Source organism: Aureobasidium subglaciale (assembly GCF_000721755.1).
Source record: "Aureobasidium subglaciale EXF-2481 unplaced genomic scaffold scaffold_13, whole genome shotgun sequence".
Classification (NCBI taxonomy): Eukaryota; Fungi; Ascomycota; class Dothideomycetes; order Dothideales; family Saccotheciaceae; genus Aureobasidium; species Aureobasidium subglaciale.
The window spans coordinates 20,543-39,510 of record NW_013566982.1 but is presented as its reverse complement, the minus strand read 5'-3'; the positions used below and the strand labels follow the sequence as shown (position 1 = coordinate 39,510).

General features: G+C 49.9%; 7 protein-coding genes across 7 annotated transcripts; 6 read left to right on the top strand and 1 right to left on the bottom strand.

Moving 5' to 3' along the window:
- Nucleotides 1-45: 45 nt before the first annotated feature.
- On the top strand, nt 46-1,475 carry AUEXF2481DRAFT_264164 (uncharacterized protein). The gene has a single exon (XM_013487529.1). The coding sequence runs from the start codon at nt 225-227 to the stop codon at nt 1,341-1,343; it is 1,119 nt and encodes a 372-aa protein (XP_013342983.1). The 5' UTR covers nt 46-224; the 3' UTR covers nt 1,344-1,475.
- Nucleotides 1,476-2,182: 707 nt separating this feature from the next.
- On the top strand, nt 2,183-4,561 carry AUEXF2481DRAFT_66378 (uncharacterized protein; the record flags this gene model as incomplete). The annotated part of the gene is made up of 1 exon (XM_013487481.1): nt 2,183-4,561. One exon carries the CDS (start codon nt 2,183-2,185, stop codon nt 4,559-4,561), a length of 2,379 nt encoding a protein of 792 aa, XP_013342935.1.
- A 2,363-nt stretch (nt 4,562-6,924) lies between these two features.
- Nucleotides 6,925-7,533, top strand: AUEXF2481DRAFT_5757 (uncharacterized protein; the record flags this gene model as incomplete). Its single annotated transcript, XM_013487282.1, has 1 exon — nt 6,925-7,533. The coding sequence occupies one exon, from the start codon at nt 6,925-6,927 to the stop codon at nt 7,531-7,533; it is 609 nt and encodes a 202-aa protein (XP_013342736.1).
- Nucleotides 7,534-8,346: 813 nt separating this feature from the next.
- On the top strand, nt 8,347-9,097 carry AUEXF2481DRAFT_263436 (uncharacterized protein). Its single transcript, XM_013487528.1, has 3 exons — nt 8,347-8,492; nt 8,542-8,604; nt 8,732-9,097. Exons 1-3 carry the CDS (start codon nt 8,412-8,414, stop codon nt 8,876-8,878), a joined length of 291 nt encoding a protein of 96 aa, XP_013342982.1. The 5' UTR covers nt 8,347-8,411; the 3' UTR covers nt 8,879-9,097.
- Nucleotides 9,098-10,312: 1,215 nt separating this feature from the next.
- AUEXF2481DRAFT_40839 (uncharacterized protein) lies at nt 10,313-14,645 on the top strand. The gene is made up of 4 exons (XM_013487404.1): nt 10,313-11,844; nt 11,899-12,363; nt 12,413-13,304; nt 13,354-14,645. The coding sequence occupies exons 1-4, from the start codon at nt 10,350-10,352 to the stop codon at nt 14,303-14,305; spliced, it is 3,804 nt and encodes a 1,267-aa protein (XP_013342858.1). The 5' UTR covers nt 10,313-10,349; the 3' UTR covers nt 14,306-14,645.
- A 353-nt stretch (nt 14,646-14,998) lies between these two features.
- AUEXF2481DRAFT_98454 (glycoside hydrolase family 1 protein) lies at nt 14,999-16,477 on the bottom strand (the record flags this gene model as incomplete). Its single annotated transcript, XM_013487527.1, has 1 exon — nt 14,999-16,477. One exon carries the CDS (start codon nt 16,475-16,477, stop codon nt 14,999-15,001), a length of 1,479 nt encoding a protein of 492 aa, XP_013342981.1.
- Nucleotides 16,478-17,380: 903 nt separating this feature from the next.
- Nucleotides 17,381-18,448, top strand: AUEXF2481DRAFT_40837 (uncharacterized protein). Its single transcript, XM_013487403.1, has 2 exons — nt 17,381-18,202; nt 18,261-18,448. Exons 1-2 carry the CDS (start codon nt 17,494-17,496, stop codon nt 18,284-18,286), a joined length of 735 nt encoding a protein of 244 aa, XP_013342857.1. The 5' UTR covers nt 17,381-17,493; the 3' UTR covers nt 18,287-18,448.
- Nucleotides 18,449-18,968: the final 520 nt, after the last annotated feature.

Below are 18,968 nucleotides of genomic sequence, written 5' to 3'. Positions count from 1 at the left end.
AAAGCCAATGGGGAAGACGATGACGACGGGATGAGGCCTCAAGGTACCGGCAGCAAGAACGGAGTCGATGCAGTCTTCTTGGCTCAGCTGAAGAGATTCGGTAAGGCCTTTCGAGAGCTTGCGTTTCTTCGTGTATTGATGGTTGGACAGCTCAAACTCCAGAGAGAAATAATGAAGAAGACGAAGACTTGATTCAGATCAACAACCGAGGTAGGACGCCGTATATGTGGCAAGACACTATTGCTGAGATCGTTACAGCCGAGGGTTTCAGAGCTATGCATCTGCTGGGGGCTCAAAGATATTATGCCTCACTGCGTCAGGATCAGGAAGGCGACCACGATACCGTCAGAGCGTCAGTCGAAGCTTCTGTCGCCCTAAACACTACCGAGCTGGTCGACGACAGTCATGGCAGAGAAGTCGACAGTCAACCGACGAAGACTCTCACGAGAGCCCATAGCTGGGCCAGTAGTCAGAGCTCCAACTATCAGCATTCTGACGACGACATTGAAGTCGACAAGGCTCGCAGAAAAGCTCGTAACGAAAAGATCAGGAGTGATGAGCGCTGGACGATCGCGTCTCGCAATCCTGGCTCTGAAGGCAAATCTGGCTCCGAAGGAAGAGAATCTGCCCAGCCTGTCGACATCCGGAGTGATCAAGCGCTTGACGACATCCATGACAACAACCCTGACGACGACGACGACGAAGAAGAAGACGATGCAGAAGACGCTCAAGATCAAGATCAAGACAAGACCAGAGACGATACACCTAGGACACTCAGCACACACTCAAAATCCTCGGAGAGTATGCAGCGTAGACGATTCGGAATGTTCGCATCGAATCCAACACCCGTCGCCGAGATGGACTTTGTTGATCTGACGGACGAACCTCAGCCGAGTCTCCGGGACTTGGTGAGGCAGGGACGCATGGAGACTGAGAGTGAACAAATCTCGACCACACAAAAGAAGCCGAGATACGACCTCCGCGTACGCAGGCAGCCCGTAACTTACAACGAGAAGAGAACATCAGGCAAAAGCACTGTCGACACTAAAAACCGAAAGAAGGCATACTTCGACCTGGAGTTAGAACACACGGCGAGGGAGACGAGACCACGCCGTCAGACTCGATCGATGACAGCCTCAAGAAGAAAGCTCAAGACTGCCCCTCGTGTCAGGGCGAAGGTCGAGGTCGTGATTCCCGCAGCTGGTGACAGATCTGCTTGGAAGACTATCCCATCGCCCTTGCCTAAGCGTAGACAGTCATCGTTTGCGGAGAAGATGATCAGACAAAGCAACACGGCAGCGATGGCGAGACTGCTCTTGCAGGTCAAGGTCGCAAGCGTCTGAAGATCAATCTTGAAAACAAGACTGAAGCAAGAAAGGGCCACCGATCGCTTGAGATGGTCTTGATCGACTAAGAGATGTCGAAACCAGAGTGTGGCTGGCCGAGACTTAATCATCAGGCGCATCGATGGCGATCGCTTGGGTTGCGGTGAACATACGGATTCTCAGCAGAACGGCCGAAGATTCTTGAGGATCCTTCGTGACAAGACAAGAATGTAGCAGCTGCAAGATGCGTAGGATCCGTGAGATACGAACAGAGACGCAGCGATGAATTTTCAAAAGGCCGGAGACACTATTTCACGACTATTTGATAGGGCGGAGGAGAAGCATTTCGATGGGAAGGAGATTACTATCCGGGAAGCATCCGATTGGGCCGGCTGGCTGGCTGCGACGCGTCGAACAAAAGAGGCAGACGCCAGGCTCACGTCTCATCAAGGGAATAATCGTCTTACAATCCTACAGCCATGTCATCGACTCAATATATCAATCGAATTCGAAAGGCGATTCGGAAATGAACCACACTGATGAAGAATGGCACGGTGACTGTTGTACTTGTTGCGTGTTGGTCTCATGGAAATAACGAAACGAAACACGCGCGCGCCGAACTGACGCTTCAATCTCTTGGCCATCTTGGCTGTACCACAGATCTGGATATACCCGTCGTCAGCCAAGGCCCGTTGTTAAGGTAATCAAGGCAGGAAGGTGGTTGGCAGCATTGAAACAATGTAGAAAAATTGGCGTGGCGAGACAGCCCTCGCTGCAAGTCTTTCTGACCTTTTTGTTCTTATACTACCCCTTCTGGTCGTTGTCGAAGAGATTGCACCTTTGGCCGTCCTGAAAGTATGAATTCCGAACGCCGCTTCGAGGACCAGTTGGAGCACCAACAGAATGTGCCTACCAATTCTGACCGCCAGCATGCAAACGCAGCGTATGGCGCTGGTGACTACAACTCAACCGTATCTGGAGCCACCTCGGACGCCATCAAACATGCCCTCGGCCGTCACCAAGATCCAAACTTCCGCCCTGACCATACCGTAAATGCCGATACGACCCAGCGACCGGTATCAAATTCAAGAGAAGGCGGTGTTACAGGGGTTGGCGAGGGTCCTCAGATTCTGAGTACATCGAAACATCTCGAGATACTTTGTGGACCTCTGCTCAATTACAGATACATGAGCGGCCAGTCGACCGACAATCCTTCGTGGCATGGAAGCGTCTTGATTGTCACGACCCCTGGTCAAAGAGCCCCTCAGCTTGTCATCCGCAGCGCTGGTGCCATTCAACACTCACAGGAAGTCGACGGTGTGAAATTGTACGAGGATCCTAAGAGTGCCTTCTGGCGTTTCGACATCCAAGTGCCATTCCTGGCTCAAGAGTCGAAATGGGAGTACGGTATCCCTGGCGCCAAATATGTTGACTCCAAGAAGACGGGCACTCCTGGTCCCAAGTCGTTCTACATCCCTTCGAAGACCGAGTCAATGAGAATCATGTTCCACTCTTGTAACGGCTTCTCAGTCGGTACTGATACTGATGCGTGGTCTGGCTGCGCTCTGTGGAACGACGTCTTGCGCATGCACGAGAAGAAGCCTTTCCACGTAATGATCGGCGGAGGTGATCAGATCTACAACGACGGTGTTAGAGTGGACGGTCCTCTGAAGCCATGGACTGACATCGGTTCGCCTCACAAAAGACGTCACTTCCCTTTCAACGAAGACCTGCGCGCCAAGTGCGACGATTACTACTTTAATAATTACGTCCGCTGGTACGGGACTGAGCCCTTCTCTTTCGCAAACGGTCAGATCCCTCAGCTCAACATCTGGGATGATCACGACATCATTGACGGCTTCGGTAGCTACACTGACCATTTCATGAGATGTGCCGTCTTCAGAGGTATCGGTGGTGTAGCTCACAAGTACTACTTGCTCTTCCAGCACCATCTTGCGCCGCCGAAGAGTACCTTTACTACTGACGCACCCCAGACCGTGCACGCCAACGAGCACGGTACAGCTTCGCCCGATGCTGTTCAACTGAACGATGCATTCGTCAAGACCAGCGGCCAAGAAGAGCCGTCGTACATCATTGGTTCGAAGCCCGGTCCTTACGTCGAAGAGCGCAGTAGATCCATGTACTGTCAGCTTGGTGCACGTATCGCCTTCGTTGGTGTTGATGCTAGAACCGAGCGAACCAGACATCAGATCAACTACCCCGAGACCTACGATCAAATCTTCCAGCGCACTTCCGCTGAGCTTCAGGCAAACCCTGCCATCAAGCATTTGATTCTACTGCTCGGTGTTCCAATCGCGTACCCACGTCTGCAGTGGTTGGAGAACATCCTCCAATCGCCTCTCATTGGCCCTCTCCGTTTCCTTAACAAGAGATTCGGAGTAGCTGGTGGATTCTTTAACCAATTCGATGGCCAAGTGGATCTTCTCGACGATTTGGATGATCACTACACAGCTCATCAGCACAAGACTGAGCGCAGAGAGCTGATCCAGCGTTTGCAAGACCTGGCAAAGAGACATGGTGTTCGTGTCTCGATCCTCGGTGGTGACGTTCATCTCGCAGCTTTAGGTCGCTTCTACAGCAACCCCAAACTTAATATTCCTATTGAGCAAGACTGGCGCTACATGGCCAACATCGTTTCGTCTGCCATTACCAACAAGCCTCCTCCTTCGGCTGTCGCAAACTTGCTCGCTAGTCGCAACAAGATCCATCATCTCGATCACGACACGGATGAAACGCTGCTCAATCTGTTCGATAAGGACCCTGGCCATGAACGTGACGACATCAAGAACAAGACAAAGGACAAGAACCACTGCACGATGCCCAGTCGCAATTACGCGATCATCGCCGAGTCGCATAGTGGCATCGGATCTTCTGCCACAGCTGCTGTTGACGCCGCAACAAACGGCACCACTAATGGTCATGCTAATGGTCACACCAATGGCCACACAAATGGTGCCTCTACCCTGACCGCAACTCGATTCCCAGCTGGAGACAACCCTCGCAATGCTTTGCACGCGGGCGAGCAACAGGCTGGTACTACTCACCCCGCTGCTGAGGGCCTTCAAAACACCGGTCTTGGTGGTCCCGACGGCCTTGACGTCTGCATCAAGGTCGAGATCTCGCCCAGCGACCGCGAGGGCCATACTCAAGGTTATGGTTTCTCAATCCCTGGTCTCGATGCTGGCGCATACAAGAGTCAGGGCACTGCGTGGTAGTTGTGTCTAATGGACAATATTCACGGCTGTTCGAGAACAGCTGGTATGGGAAGGATTCTGCTGCATTTTTGTATTTTCTCGTTTCAATTTTGTTGGTTATATTAGGTCACGACCTGGATGTGTTTGGATGACAAGATTAGATAATATCTGGATACCCCCTTATGAGCATTAATACTATTGTTTGCATTTCAATCAGGTCTCCTCTCGACCGACCAAGAATAAGAGGAAAACTCCGGCATGAGCTTACCAAGTGTCGGTCAAAATTACATCTCGAGTCTGGATAAACACGGCGCATGGTCAAGTACGAATTACCCAATAAGACTCCCGGAAACAAGAAAAGCATTATTTTGGCCAGACGTGGACCATCGTAAAGCTAGACTTGAACAGAGTTCTGATCAACTAGCTCAAGCGAGGCAGTTGTTGACATCATTACAGTCTTCGTCGAGTTACAAGTGGGAGACCTGCATCCGAGCAAGTAGCGTAAATACAGTCGTATGCCGCCTGTGCTTGGGAGATACACACCAATACAGGCAGAAGCATGAGCAAGCTTGACCAACAGCTTTTACGACTTGCAAAGGTCGAGGCTATACTCAACTATGAGTTCAAGAAAAGAGACAAGGCCTACCTGTGGGAGTCTCTCCAAGTCGTCACGCCCGAGCCATTCATCATTGGTGGCTTCAGGCCAAAGAGAGTAATCAAAGGCTTGCCATACTCGGAGACGTTGTGATGGCTCTCGTCGTAGCAGAAAAGTGGTTTGATCGTCCCAGCAGCAAGCCAGGTTAGTCAGTCCTGACAGTCACCAGTCACATACTGATTTTACCTGACTTGTACAGCTGGCTGGTCGCGTCTGCGAGAATCTCACCTAAGTAACAAACACCTAAAGGTGGTCGCCCAAGAGACAGGTCTTCTTTCCTGGGTCGAACTTTCAGGAGCATGTATACCCAAGCATTCCGCTGCGACTATCGTAGAGGCTGTCATTGGTGCTGTATATCTGGACTCCGGTCGTGATCTGAAGGCTGTTAAGCGCGTCATGACTGCCCTTGGATTCGCTGACGTCGTGGGCAATCCAACAACCACTCCTTAGGGAACCGTCCAAGATGCCTCTTAACCTCTATCGCTTAGATCTCGTTGTGTCCGGCTGGTAGCGATGGAGGACTGATTGATACGAGGGCCCTTTGGTCCGGCTACGTAGGTGGCTCTGGTCATCAAGCGCGGCGTTGCTCACGACGATATTGACATACTAAGTTGATGGAACTCTGCGCTCGTTCACTACTGAGCCCTTGAGTAGCTGGACTTAAGAGGCCCTCATATTGAGCACCTCTCCATATCTGCCTATTGTTTCTAGCGCCATGAGGGTTGGCAAGGACTGAGGATATTTGAACTCGCCTTTTCCTCTTCTCTGATTTTCTTTTGGTCTTGTAGAGGCCTTCAACATAAGCGATGCTCTGGATATGACCTATCAACTAGGCACATATTTCCTTTGTACGCTGTCTCTACTTCCATCTTTTTTGAAAAGGCAGTGCCCGATTACTCCGAGGACGTAAAACAACAAAAACACTTGCAAAGAAGATAGCGAAGGAAAGGACAAAATATGTTTACACAACCTGCTGTTCTCTAACTAGTCTTTCTCTCATATAAACACCACGCTCATTGAATGTCTGACCTGCGATATGGCAAGATTCAAGTAGCTCTTCCAAGAAGTCTCCGTTGCGTGAAAGCAGGGGCGAGTTCTGATTTTCGATATAGATGAGCAGTCTCGTTCAGGGCTCTTGTGACCATCTTCCCATCTCGAAATTCCGTGATCATTACCGTTCACTCTTACATATGACCCACGAGAGAACTTGAGACAACCACGATCGACTGAAGGCAGGGACGAAACTTCTCCTTGATACACACAAGCAGTCTCCTCCAGGGGTCGTCGAAACAGCTCTCACCTCGCTCTCCGTGATTGTTTCTCCATCTCGAAAGCCCTCGATCGTTGCCGTTCACTTTAACGTGTGAAATACGCGCAAACCTGGAATCTTGACGATCGATCGAATTGTCCAACTTCACTCGGCGCCGAGCTAGCCACCAAATCCAAACAAACGAGGGCAGATTTCGAACACGAACTCTTGTCGACAACATCGCTTGATTGTCGCCTTCGATCAGCTCTTCATCTTCTCGGACGCGCGACTGCAGTGTTTTATCGTCTCCAAAGCGTTTCGTAACAAGGCGCATGCGCAAGGTCAGTTGAACCCGAGCATTCCACGTGACCGCAGCTCGTTGTTGACAATCGACAGCAGCCACCTAGACGTCGAGATATACTACCCAGTCTCTTCAATCGAAGTCCAAGATCTCAGCAAAAGCAATCCACCCTCGACACCATGGAGAACTCCGAGAAGATCACCAAGGAGACCGTCCAGTCTGACGCCGAAAAGTCGGCTGAGCAGACCCCTCGTACCGTCATCCCCATGGACACCAGCCAGTACCACAAGAACTTAGAGATGCAGTCCCTGCTCATCAAGAAGATGATCCGCAACGTCGCCGGGTTGAACCACACCAGCCCTTACGTCAAGATCGAGTCCAACTACGAAGTCGACGTTGTCCCTAAGCATCTCACTGTGGTCGAAGCTCGTGAAATGATGCAGAGACACATGGTCGCTTACCATGACGCCTCAAGACTCACCAATCTCAACAACGAAAACGAGTCCAAGGAAAAGGAAAAGGGAAAAGAGAAGGTCTTCGAGACTGTCTCCTCCTCTGACGAGACCGATGAGGTGTGTTCTGACTCTGCATCAACTCAGACCAAGACACCCATCGATCCTTCTCAAGAGAGCATCGAGAAGGCCGAAGTTGTCAAGGAACTTGAGGTCGTCACGGTCGAAGACCTGGAGAAGAGGTTGGCCGAATCTGCTCGCTTCGCTGACGACATGGAGGCCAAGTTGCGCGCTATCGTGAGGAGAAATAGGAAGCACATCGGTCTGTCGGAGTAAGCGATAGTCCATCACCAAGAAGGGTGTGAATCGAAGAGATTCATCGGGCAATTAAGTACGGCAGAGAATAAATAACAGACACCACCTTTACCACCCATCTTTATACTCAGACTGTGATTCGTTGCTTGGTTTTCATGTAATTGTGAGTCCTAAGTACTAGTCTTGTCACCCATAGCCAACCGGTGTATGACAGGGTCGGTCTATAATTGCAGATAACATCGAGTTCTCGCTCCGAACGAGAGCCTAGAGCACTGATGATAAGAGGCATGATCATATGTGCTAATGAATGAATAAAGTCGGGAACAGTGTGACGTGACCAAGGAGAATGCAATTGGATAAGCAGATATAAATTGTGTAGGACAAACTCCCCTCGGGCGATAGCAGTCCTCTGGAGCAGCGATAAAGCGCTGAGTGACCTTTATACCTTGTTAGCATGATTCCACAACAAGTGAAGTTGATGTAAGAATGCAAAGTTGGAAGATAGGAGTCAGAGGTATTGTGATTGTGAATAGTTCTGTCGGCATGCGGTCTTCCGAAAAAGACTGCCAAAGTCCGAATTGCAGAATTCTTTATGCATCATTCAAGTGATGGGGGCTTGGGGAGAACGTTTTTGACTTACTACCTTAGTCGTTCAGCAGACGTGTCTACTGTGATCAACACAGTAGACACGTCTGCTGTGGTGCAAGAAAGAGGGAAGCAGAAAACGCGAAGAAAATAGCTTGAGAGTCGGTCTTGGCAGGCATTGGGTGCACGGTCCTCCAACCATCCAGGTCCCGCATTTCGATATTCGAGGTAAACAATTGACGAGTATACCTCATCTACCTTCAATTGTTGTCGCATGCCCATATCATCGGGACTGGGAAGATAAAAACACCACAATGTCCACGAACAACAGGCCGCAAGGCGAAAAGACATATTTCGAGCAACAACGTGAACTTGTACTCCAAGATGTCGCAACAGTAATGGCACCCTAGCCTTCTTATGCGACAGTACGCTAACTCTGCGCAGAATCTAGAGCAAGTGCTTCAAAACATGAATACTTTGAATCGAAGTCTCGAAAGCGTCATCGCTGTACGTGTTGGAGCCTCTTCCTACCAATCTTCCAAACGCCATCTCAAAACACAACCGCCCTTACACTATTCTGCGTTGAGCAGTCGTCAGCATGCCGAGAAGAAAATGCTGACCATGGAACGCACAGGTCGGCAACGAATTCGGCCAAGTCGAAGGGCTTTGGTCAATGTTCGAGAACGTCATGGCGCAACAGCAACAGCCAAACAGCACGCACGAAGAAGATGGTCAAACACAAGCGCATACTGGCGCGCAAGAGAAAGGAGAGGGGCATTAGACGATGAAATAAGATGAGGAAGAGTAAGAACCAAGCTGCCGAAGATGAGGAGAAAATATGATACCCAGAGAGAGAAAGCGAGAGAGCATATCACGACCGTCACGAATAGAACTTTGCCGCTAGGCATCCAGGACTAAGTTGCCGTCGAGCAACAACAACAACCACAACAATGTAACAGGCTACGATCTATAGACACTCGCCGGCTACACAGAGCTCAAGGAGGAGATGTTCCTAGGACTTGTCTAATTGCACACAGCGGGGTCTGAGCGCTTCTACCTATGCGGAGCGGATCATGATATTCTCTGCAAACTGCAAATCAGATACATACGGCCACAGTCAGCTGAAAACTGGGCATCCCGTCCGCTCTGCCATACATAAGCAGTTGAACGGCAGATTAGTACTACGGTGGGTGACCACGTGGGAATCCCTGCTGCTGTATGTTTTATGATTTGAAAGTCAAAATATTTTGCTGGCTGCGTGTCTACTTCTTTCACAAGTGTCTAGGCAGACAAGCGCCTGGCGAGATAGCTTTGTGCTTGAGAAACGGAGCGAAGCCCATGGACAGCCTCGCCTTCTTTTGGCCAACGGGAAGGCGATCATGCGGGTCGTCTCTGATTTGTTTCGCAGAAAGCGCTGACACTGCAGGTCTGACCCCAGCAATAGATTGAAAAGCGCTCAACACGCCGAGGAGCAAGTACACAGACCACGAAAGCAATCATGGATTCGGTAAAGGAAAGAATTTACAGACTTTGTGATCTCCAGCTTCTCACGAGTGGCGCTGTAGTCCCACTTACCTAGCACACACAGAGTTGAGCGCGATGAATTAGAGCGATTGGGATCGTCTTGAAGCCCATCAGCCTTGTCACACGTCGCCACGATGCAGCCTAATGCAACAATAAATTAAGTCGAATGCCTTCTCGCGAAAGAAGTTACATGATAAGCTCCCGCAAGATGTACTACTTACCTGGCTTCACTGAAGCACAAGCCGTAAAGTATGCCACCTTCAAGCGTTGAATATCAATATCTGGCCATTCGCACAGGGGAGGACGGTGACGGAGACACCGTCCAGAGCCATGGAAATGCGACAATTACGACGCCAAGCTTGAGATCAGTCTCGGGCGCTCGCAGCGCTGCTGGAGATGATGCTGTGCCTGAGGCCGAAGTGCAATCCCTTCTTGAAAGAGACAGTCGCTCTTGCCTGGATACGAGTAAAAATGATGTTGTGGTAGTCGGAGAAGAGTTCTCAGATCCGACACAGAAGGCGGATTGGCTTCCATTGACACTACGACTTCCGTATCTCACCTTCCTCATCGCCTTATCATGCGGACTCGGGATCCTGGTCCTAGTCCTTTTGTTCTTGTCTGCTCGTAATGATGGACTGGGAAATGACAAAGATTCCTCCACACTTTTCTTCGGCTGGCGTTTCTCGCCAACTTTGATCGCCACCGCATACGCAATACTGGTGGGCTCTATGCTTAATGACATCCGAAGGACAGAGATCTTTGCTCGTATGTCAAGACACGGAGGCGCCGCTGCTGCTTATACACTCTGTTTCCCAGTTAGGTCCTGGTGGAACGACCCTTTCGATGCTTTAAGCCAAGAGAAAAATAATGGCGTCCGCAGCTTTGCTCTATTCTCTGCTTCCATTGCAAACATCCTCGTTCTTCTGGTGGTGTCTCCTCTATCCGCCGGTCTTCTCTCCCCAGTGAGTATCACGACCGTAAGAGACACAATCTTCCACAAGGCACAACCAGCTGCCGACATCTCCTGGCAGACAGATACTTTTGATACTGTCGGGTTCCGCACTATCGCAAGCTCAATCCTGAACAAGACCACCTCGGCATGGATAAATCCACAGTTTGCAGTCCTGCCCTTCTGGCCTTCTCATACGGACTCTCCCACTGGAGCCAACTTCTTCAATGAATTTGGTTCTCAGCAGTGGAACTCTCATACAATTGTCTTCAAGGCGGAGCTAGATTGTGAGCCTCTCGATGTAATCAATTTCTCTAGAGCCAATTCGACGACCGATGAAACTGCATTGACAACCGTCAAATTGGGTTCGTCTGATGGTTGTAATATGACGATCGCGGAGGACTTCGAAACATCACACTTTTACTATGGCGGATGGATGAGAGGCGATCATGCCTTATGGCCTCGTGCTGGAAATTGTGGTGACCGATCGACCATCCTTGTCAAGAGCCTAGTCGGGAACGACCTCGTGTCAGAAGTGTTCAAGTCAACAGGCTATATCTGTAAGGCCGACTTCTTCTCAGCAAATATCAACGTGACGGTCAGCATCAGAGGAGAAGCGACGACTGTTGACTTTGACAACAAGGAATTTGTAGCCCAACGAAAGCCCTTGGATCCCAATCAATACGATCTGTCTGTTTTGGAAGACAACTTTCTCCAAACCAATTGGTCGAAAAAATTCTTCAGCACGACGACCCTTGTAACGCCCCCATATACAGGACCACTATTGGCTATTGCGGCCGATCCTGACTATAACAACGATGCTGACGCGATAATAAACAGTACCTCTCTATTAGAGAAGGCATCGCGACTACACCAACAATACTTTGGTGAGATGTTGCTTCCAACGCTAAACACAGCTTCGGGTCAAGTGGACAGCAGCTCAGGAGAGATTATGGTTCTAGAAAGACGTATCATCGTTGTTTCGAGCATCGCTGTTACCCTTGTAGTACTCTTATTCGTGTCATGTGGTTGTACTGTCATAGTGGCATACACTACGCGGTCAGCACAACGTACGCTACATCTCTACCAAGATCCGGGAAGTATCACCGCTGTCGCGACTTTGATCGCCAAAGACCGCCACGCTAGGAATGAGTTTTATGGCACTGACAGAATGTCAAACGATGCCTTGATGATTTTGTTGGCCAAGCGTCAATTCAAGATAGAGCATGGTCGTTTATTGTCAGCAGATGATGCCAAAAGCCGCGGCAAAGATGGTCAGTGTATTCCGCCAACCACAATTGCTTACGCCACTGACAACTGTCATTTAGAAAACTTGTCCTCGGACAACCAATCCATATACGAAACAAGTATGAGAGACCCTCGACCAGTGATGATCCGTATCTGGATGGCGTCAATGCTACTGACTATCTTTGTCGTTTTGGTTGGTGTTCTTATCTGCTTATACATACTTTCAAGAGAAGGACGTCTTCATCAGACTGTGCTTGTGAAAGCTCTGAATCTGCATGCTCTCGAGCTCTCGACGACCCTCACGCCATATTCCATCATACCGACGTTGGTAGCAGTCGGACTCAAGCTTTGGTTCAAAGCTGCGGCAGAGACTTTTAAGAGACTACAGCCCTTCATCTCTATGGCCAAGTCGCCGTCTCCTGTATCTAAATCCGTCTCGGCGGAATACACGAATACGCCAATAATATTTGTCACTGTCAAGGCCTTCAAACACTCGCATTGGCTACTTGCGTTGATAGGAGTGGGGGCATTTGTGACAGAAGCCTGTAAGTTCTTGGAGCACTTTGACTTTCAGGAAAAAGCTAATGATCGTAGTCACTGTAGGAATGTCAGCCCTGTGGGATCGTGAGCTACGAAATGTACCTCACGCCTTCAATGTATCTCGTCAACTGGAAATCCGAAGTACGCCGCAAGTCTTCACCTTTATCCAGCGTGGCTCAAGTGCTGCTCAGAAAACAGTCCTGAGCTCGGTATTTGACGCCTCTCTCCAGAACTGGCTCTATGGTGCAACTATTGAGCTAAATCAACTTGCTTTGACCCCGCCTTGGAGTAAGGACACTTGGAGCTTTCCTCCTCTAGACTCTGACATCATTCGAGGAGCAACGTCACGAATGAACAGCACTGCGCGTAACATCACTCTGAAGACTTCAGCGCTACGTGGCCGTCTCGAGTGTGTGTCTGTAGATGTTCCAACTGAGATACCGAAGTGGCTTGGCGAAGTCAACCTGAAGAATACATCGAAATCAAATGGAGCGTCAATCCCCAAAGGCTTCGATCTTGGTTACTATCTGAACGATACTGCCAGTCAAGGGCCAGGACTCAGAGATATAGTGTGTTGTACAAATATCACGCATGAGGATGTGGGACATTCCGTAGTTGGCTATTGGTCAGATCCTTTGAATGGACAAATCCCGACGACTCGGATCAAGTGGATATTGGGTCAGCCGCTCGGAACACTACCCGTTGAACAACATGGTGTGGACAGACTGATCTGGTCGAAGCCACCACAGGTCACAGCCATAGATTGCAAGCCAGTCATTGAGATCGCCAACGCTTCGATCAACATTGACTACGAGACAGGTGTCGTGCAAGACTACGCCATCCTGAGTCCACCACAGAACGCCACTATGGCCTGGCTAGATTACTACTCGTATCATGGCACAGACACCAGTTACCAAGCACATTGGTCGACGAATGTTACTCTGAGGTAGGTCAACGTTGCTTTCAAGCTCGGATGTCTTTGCTGACCAAAACAGCTGGGGCTACATGTTCTGGGAATCTCTTTTGGGTGCTTCACATTCTTCAGACCTGTTAAACGAGATGTTGCTCTATTCTGGCCCGGAAAACCTCTTCGATGGCGTTTTCAATCTTCGCGGCCCTGGTCTGAACACGGATTTCATGTCGTACTCCATGTTAGCCTTGGCCAATAATAGCAAAGAGGCGCTTCTGGACCCCAAGACGCTAATTGAGCTTGCCAACCAGACCTTTGGTATGTTCTTCAAGCACTTCGCCTCGGAAGAAGTGAACAGCACCGCTGGAGGCAGGGTCTTTCAACCAATTGGCGAGAAGCTGCCATCAGAAATTGGCCCAGTAACGGTTGGTGGTCAGATCACCGCAGATCAGGGGGCGACGGGGCTACAAGACGCCGCAACACCTCTCCCACGTGAGATCGAAGCCGTTCTCCTGGTACCAGTAGAGCAGCTGATCATGTCGCCTATTGCCTTCTATCTTTCTACATCTTTCTTGGTGTTTTTGATCTTCACCACAATCGTCATGTACTCGGTCAATCGTGCTCAGTATAAGGCACTTCCTCGAGATGTGGACACACTGGCTAGTATGATAGCATTTGTCCACAGTAGCGACAAGCTACTTGCTTGGTCTGAAGACTCAGCACACTCAGGAGCATGGTACAAGCTCTGGAGCAGGAAGAGTAAGAGCTCCGAAAGTCAAAGACTGAAAGCTCAAATGGGTACATTCAAGGACAGCGAAGGCAAAAAGAGGTGGGGCATTGAGCTCGTTGGTGATGTTGCTCCGGTGTCACTGCCAGATGATGCTAATCACTCTGATGTCGAGATGCAGAGCTTGCGCTCAAGCCGAGGTGAAGACAACGACAAGAATAATTCGCATGCGGTTCTGCTTGGCGATTTTACCTGGGAGGAAGATCGCCAATCGAGGAACAAGATGTGTGAGGACAACATGTCGCAGTGAGGGAAAGAAGACTCAGTGCTTTGACAGGCATCAAAGTCCCAATCTAGACTTCCTAACATAAATACTCAAAGCTTCTTGAGCCCAACCTTTTCCACCGCCACCCCAGCTAACAAGTTGGAAACCTCATAACACAAGAACAACTGCCACCATGGAGCATCGTTCGTGCGTGGTGCGAGATGATATCTTCCGTGCCAGGTGTCAGGAAGTTTACGGAAGGCGGTGGCTGTTTGTCTCGTGGTGGATCAGTATCGTTTCCAAGGGACAATGGATGAAGGCGAACATACATGTCGTACCTTCTCCGTTGACTGATAATTCGATCTTAGAGCTACCGCGTTCTCCCATTTGAGCTGTGCCTGCAAGAAAAGCTGATGAATCTTATCTTCTGAACTAGACTTGACGGTAAGCGGTCAGTGGTGGGGTTAAAGAAGAGGATTTGATCGAGTCTGTGAGCGATGAAGTGGTTTTGACTATATGGAGACCGTTGGAAGCTATGATCTCATCTCTTCCTTCGCGCTCCTGGTCCCGCGTCGTATGCGAGTTTAGATCTTTAATGTTCTTTTGGCTGTGTGGAGCAGTATATCGTTCATGGAGCGGTATGACTTGTATAGACAACAGAGAGATTGGCTGAGAGGATTCCATTTGTTCTTCGTCTTACGGAGTCTGTTCTGCTTTTTCATCGCGAATACCCTGACCTTAATTCTTCTTGATCAAATGTTCGAAAATCCTTCCCAGCTCAAAAGCCGACTTCTTGGGATATCTAGTCTTCTCTTTACTCTCGAAGTCAACCCAAGAACCACCGAAACGATCAGTGTAGCCAGCAGCCCACTCCCAGTTGTCTGTGAATGTCCAGGCAAAGTAACTTCTTATGTCCACACCACTTCTCACTGCATCTGCTACAGCGCCCACATAGCCTTCGAAAAAGTCTTGACGGAATGTGTCGTCTAGCCAGAAGCCTGATGTAGGATCCCAGTCATGTTCACCTTTAGCAGTCGTGCCGTTTTCGGTGATGTAGATAGGAGTTCGATAGCGATCCCAGATCCAGTGGAGCAAAGCGAGGAAGCCGGCAGGATTGCTCCGAAGCCAAGGAGTATCGCTTTCTGCACCGCGAGACACACCAGCTTTGTTGGTATCGTGGAAAGTAATGTTGCCCTTGTGGTCGTTTATGTCAGCAGGTTCGTCGCGGTGACGAACGTAAAATGTGGTGTAGCTATTCATGCCGTAGAAGTCGGAAGAACCTTTGACAAGTGCTTTCTCTTCAGGCGTGAAATGCGGTAGACGGTCGCCGAGCTGGTCTCTCATACATGGTGGATAATCACCAGAACCGTAGATCGGATCAGCGAAGCAGGCAATCTCGAATTGTTGAGCTCGGTCAGCAGCCTCGACGTCTTTCGGATCATTCTCGTCCCAAGGCGCGCTGTAGTTGCCGTGGAGAGTAATACCAATAACGCCTTTCTGTGTTGGCTTGAACTCCTTGCGATAAATTTTGACAGCACGAGCGTGACTGACTAGCTCGGTATGGGCGACGATGAAAGGCTCGGTACTGCTGTCTCCAGGATCATCGCGCTCAGGAAGGGAAGAGCGACCAGGTGCGTGAACTCCCGCAGCATATCCAGCAAGCGTGTAAACTCCTGGCTCGTTGTAGGTGATCCAGTGCTTGACGCGATCGCCCAGAGCAGCGAAGCAGACACGAGCATAACGTTCAAAGTCTGGAGTGTACCGGGCTTGATCGAGCATACCGCCGTATCTGTCTTCCAGCGCTTGTGGGGTGTCCCAATGGAACAAAGTGACAAAGGGAGTGATGTTGTTAGCTATTAGCTCGTCGACAAGGTTGCTGTAGTATTGGAGACCAGCTTCATTGATCGGATCATCTTTGCCGCCCAGAGGTATAATGCGACTCCACGCAAGACTGAAACGGTAAGAATTGACACCTAGCTTCTTCAGGAGCTGGACGTCGTCTTTATACAGGTCGTAAGCACAAGTCGCATCAGCATTGGTGCTTCCGTCTATGACCCTGCCAGGGATACGCGAAAACTTGTCCCATATCGAGTCGCCCTTCCCGTCGGCATCCCAAGCACCTTCGACTTGAGCTGCAGCTGTTGCAAAGCCCCAAAAGAAGTCTGAGCGCAGCACTGAAGCATTTTCTGGCGAAGAAGCGATTGGAGGAGTTTTCATGGCTCTTGAATTCGAGTGAGTATGGTATGCACCGCAAGGTAGACAGATCTGGGTGAGGACTTCATCTCTTTCACGACTTGTATAAGAATGGAGTCCAAGAGGGGTCGCTCTGAGATTGTCCGACGTTGCGCAGCAGAATCATGGAAAGACCACCAATGAGAGGCGTGGCGGCTTCGGGGGTTCAACATCCGCGCAGGATCGTGAACCACATTCGCTGTGGATCATCATTCCCTATGCGGATTCAATTTGCCAAGATCTCTAGAATGACGTTGGTAGTCAGACGAGCAGTACAAGCCTCGATCAGATCAAATTGTGAACTTGACTTGAAGACGCGGTTTCCTTTGCTTGGACACAACACCGTGTAGAGGTGCGACGAGGGGGCCTCGACACCGTCCTTGCTCATCTTTGGAACACAATGTGGCCTCGTAAACAACAAAGACAGACCGCCGAGAATTCACAAGGTTGGCAGTTGGCATAAATAGATCACACGTGAATAAGGTCTTAGATTCTGATTCTCGCATTCGCATTCACAGGAGCTAGTCGGTCTTATATCCGGAGCTGCCTATAAGAATAAGTAATTCGTGTTAGCATGGATAAAGTGGAAGGAGCAACGGCGGCAATAAACTAATTGGAGAGATTGATCGACCTATAGCAAGGGTAAAATCACAGCCTGGGAAGGGATGCATATAGCTGCATGAATTGGTATGCCGGAATCCTCGAATCGGCTAGTCAACTAATCGACCGTTGAGTCCATCATATCCGCGCTCGGAACCTCATGCTTCTCTGAATGACGGCGGCATAAGAGGAGCGCAAGTTCTGCAAGACACTTTCAAGGATTAGGTAGCCGTTGTAGCTGATGGAAAGCGGAGTGAATAAGGGGAGGCCCCCGCGCACGTGATTTAAGGTTGACGATGATGCAACAGGCGTCCAGATCTAGGCGCTCTTGCTCGACTTGGTGTTGACCAACTTCTGTGGCTCCTTCCCTTCTTCATCACCGTCGACACACAACATCCAACATGGCTTCCTCAAGCAGCACAGCAACGCCTCTGCTCTACTCATGCATTGCATACAAAAACACGATTCTCACCGAACACACGACTTCCGCCGCCTCAGCCACGTCTTCATTGGCATCGTTGATCCTTCCCAAGATCGATCACTCCACAGCCCAGAAGTTGACCTACACACACGGCGCAAACCACATCCACTACATCGCAGATGCTGCTGCTGCTTCTGCGCCGGCACCCGGCAACGCTCCTGGTCTCACTTACCTCGTCATCGCCAAGCAGGACCTAGGACGTCGCATTCCCTTTGGCTACCTCGTCGAGATCAAGAAGCGGTTCCTACAACAACACCCCAACGCCGATTTCTCAGATCTTCCCTCATACGGTGCTGCCAGCTTCAACTCGGACCTCAAGAAGCTGATGGTCGAATACGGAACCACAAAAGCGGGCCAAGACGATGCCTTCAAGAACGTTCAGGCCGAGATCGACAACGTCAGAGACATCATGAGCAAGAACATTGAGCAAGTTCTGGAACGAGGCGAAAGAATTGACCTTCTGGTCGACAAGACCGACCGTTTGGGTGGCTCTGCCCACGACTTCCGTGTGCGAAGCAGAGGCCTCAGAAGGAGAATGTGGTGGAAGAATGTCAAGTTGATGGCACTCTTAGTTCTCGTCATCATCTTCCTGGTTTACCTGATGGTTGGCTTTGGATGTGGCTTGCCAGGTACGTTGGATCTTGAATTTCTTCTTTACTCGCAATTTGCTAAAGAAAATCATCACAGGTTGGTCGAGATGCATCGGCCACTAATATTTCATACGACTTACGACTTGCCTTCTGCTTACTTTCATGTCTTTAACTTAGCGAACGGTCTGTACATATCTTATCTGATTTCTTTCCTCCATCATACTCGTTCGATTTTCCTACTGCCGTTTCAGCTTCGCACGCCACATTGTTTCATGCTGCACACGCGGCATACCACTGTTTACACAACCATCTCGGTCATGAATGCCTCCCGGCCGACCGCGGCCGAGGTGACGCGTCGTCTTCATGGTCACATTTCTTCTATAGCTCAAGCTGCTTTCCTTTGTTACTTCCATCGAGGTCTTCGAGTGCTCCATGTTGCTATCCGTGCAGGACAAGCAGAGCGCGACACCATCAACTAAATGTCGACTCGCCCATTTATCTATCAGCAGTCTCCCAATTAACACGACAGACAGTTGAATAGACGCAACTCGACCGCCTGTGATGTTGTTGATTCATCATGGCGAAGCGCATGACAGCCATCTCTTCTCAACAGAGGTCAACCAGCAGACCCCACCCGTTTCGTTCCAATATCAACACAATCTCTCGGCGACAACTCGATCACGGCTTCTACAATCAAGGCGCCTCGACTTGTTGCACAGGACTAGATCTTTCGCAGACCACTCTGGTTTGCAATATGCCACGACGCGATGCTGATCCGCAAGAGTCCGCCACACAGATGTACGGT

Bases quoted from the DNA above. Each gene is read 5' to 3' on its own strand.
- AUEXF2481DRAFT_40839 (XM_013487404.1), top strand. From the start codon at position 10,350: ATGCTTAATGACATCCGAAGGACAGAGATCTTTGCTCGTATGTCAAGA. The intron at 11,845-11,898 runs GTCAGTGTATTC...ACTGTCATTTAG, and splicing joins CAAAAGCCGCGGCAAAGATG to AAAACTTGTCCTCGGACAAC. The intron at 12,364-12,412 runs GTAAGTTCTTGG...TAATGATCGTAG, and splicing joins GGCATTTGTGACAGAAGCCT to TCACTGTAGGAATGTCAGCC.
- AUEXF2481DRAFT_40837 (XM_013487403.1), top strand. From the start codon at position 17,494: ATGGCTTCCTCAAGCAGCACAGCAACGCCTCTGCTCTACTCATGCATT. The intron at 18,203-18,260 runs GTACGTTGGATC...AAATCATCACAG, and splicing joins CTTTGGATGTGGCTTGCCAG to GTTGGTCGAGATGCATCGGC.
- AUEXF2481DRAFT_264164 (XM_013487529.1), top strand. From the start codon at position 225: ATGTGGCAAGACACTATTGCTGAGATCGTTACAGCCGAGGGTTTCAGA.
- AUEXF2481DRAFT_263436 (XM_013487528.1), top strand. From the start codon at position 8,412: ATGTCCACGAACAACAGGCCGCAAGGCGAAAAGACATATTTCGAGCAA. The intron at 8,493-8,541 runs GTAATGGCACCC...AACTCTGCGCAG, and splicing joins TACTCCAAGATGTCGCAACA to AATCTAGAGCAAGTGCTTCA. The intron at 8,605-8,731 runs GTACGTGTTGGA...TGGAACGCACAG, and splicing joins GTCTCGAAAGCGTCATCGCT to GTCGGCAACGAATTCGGCCA.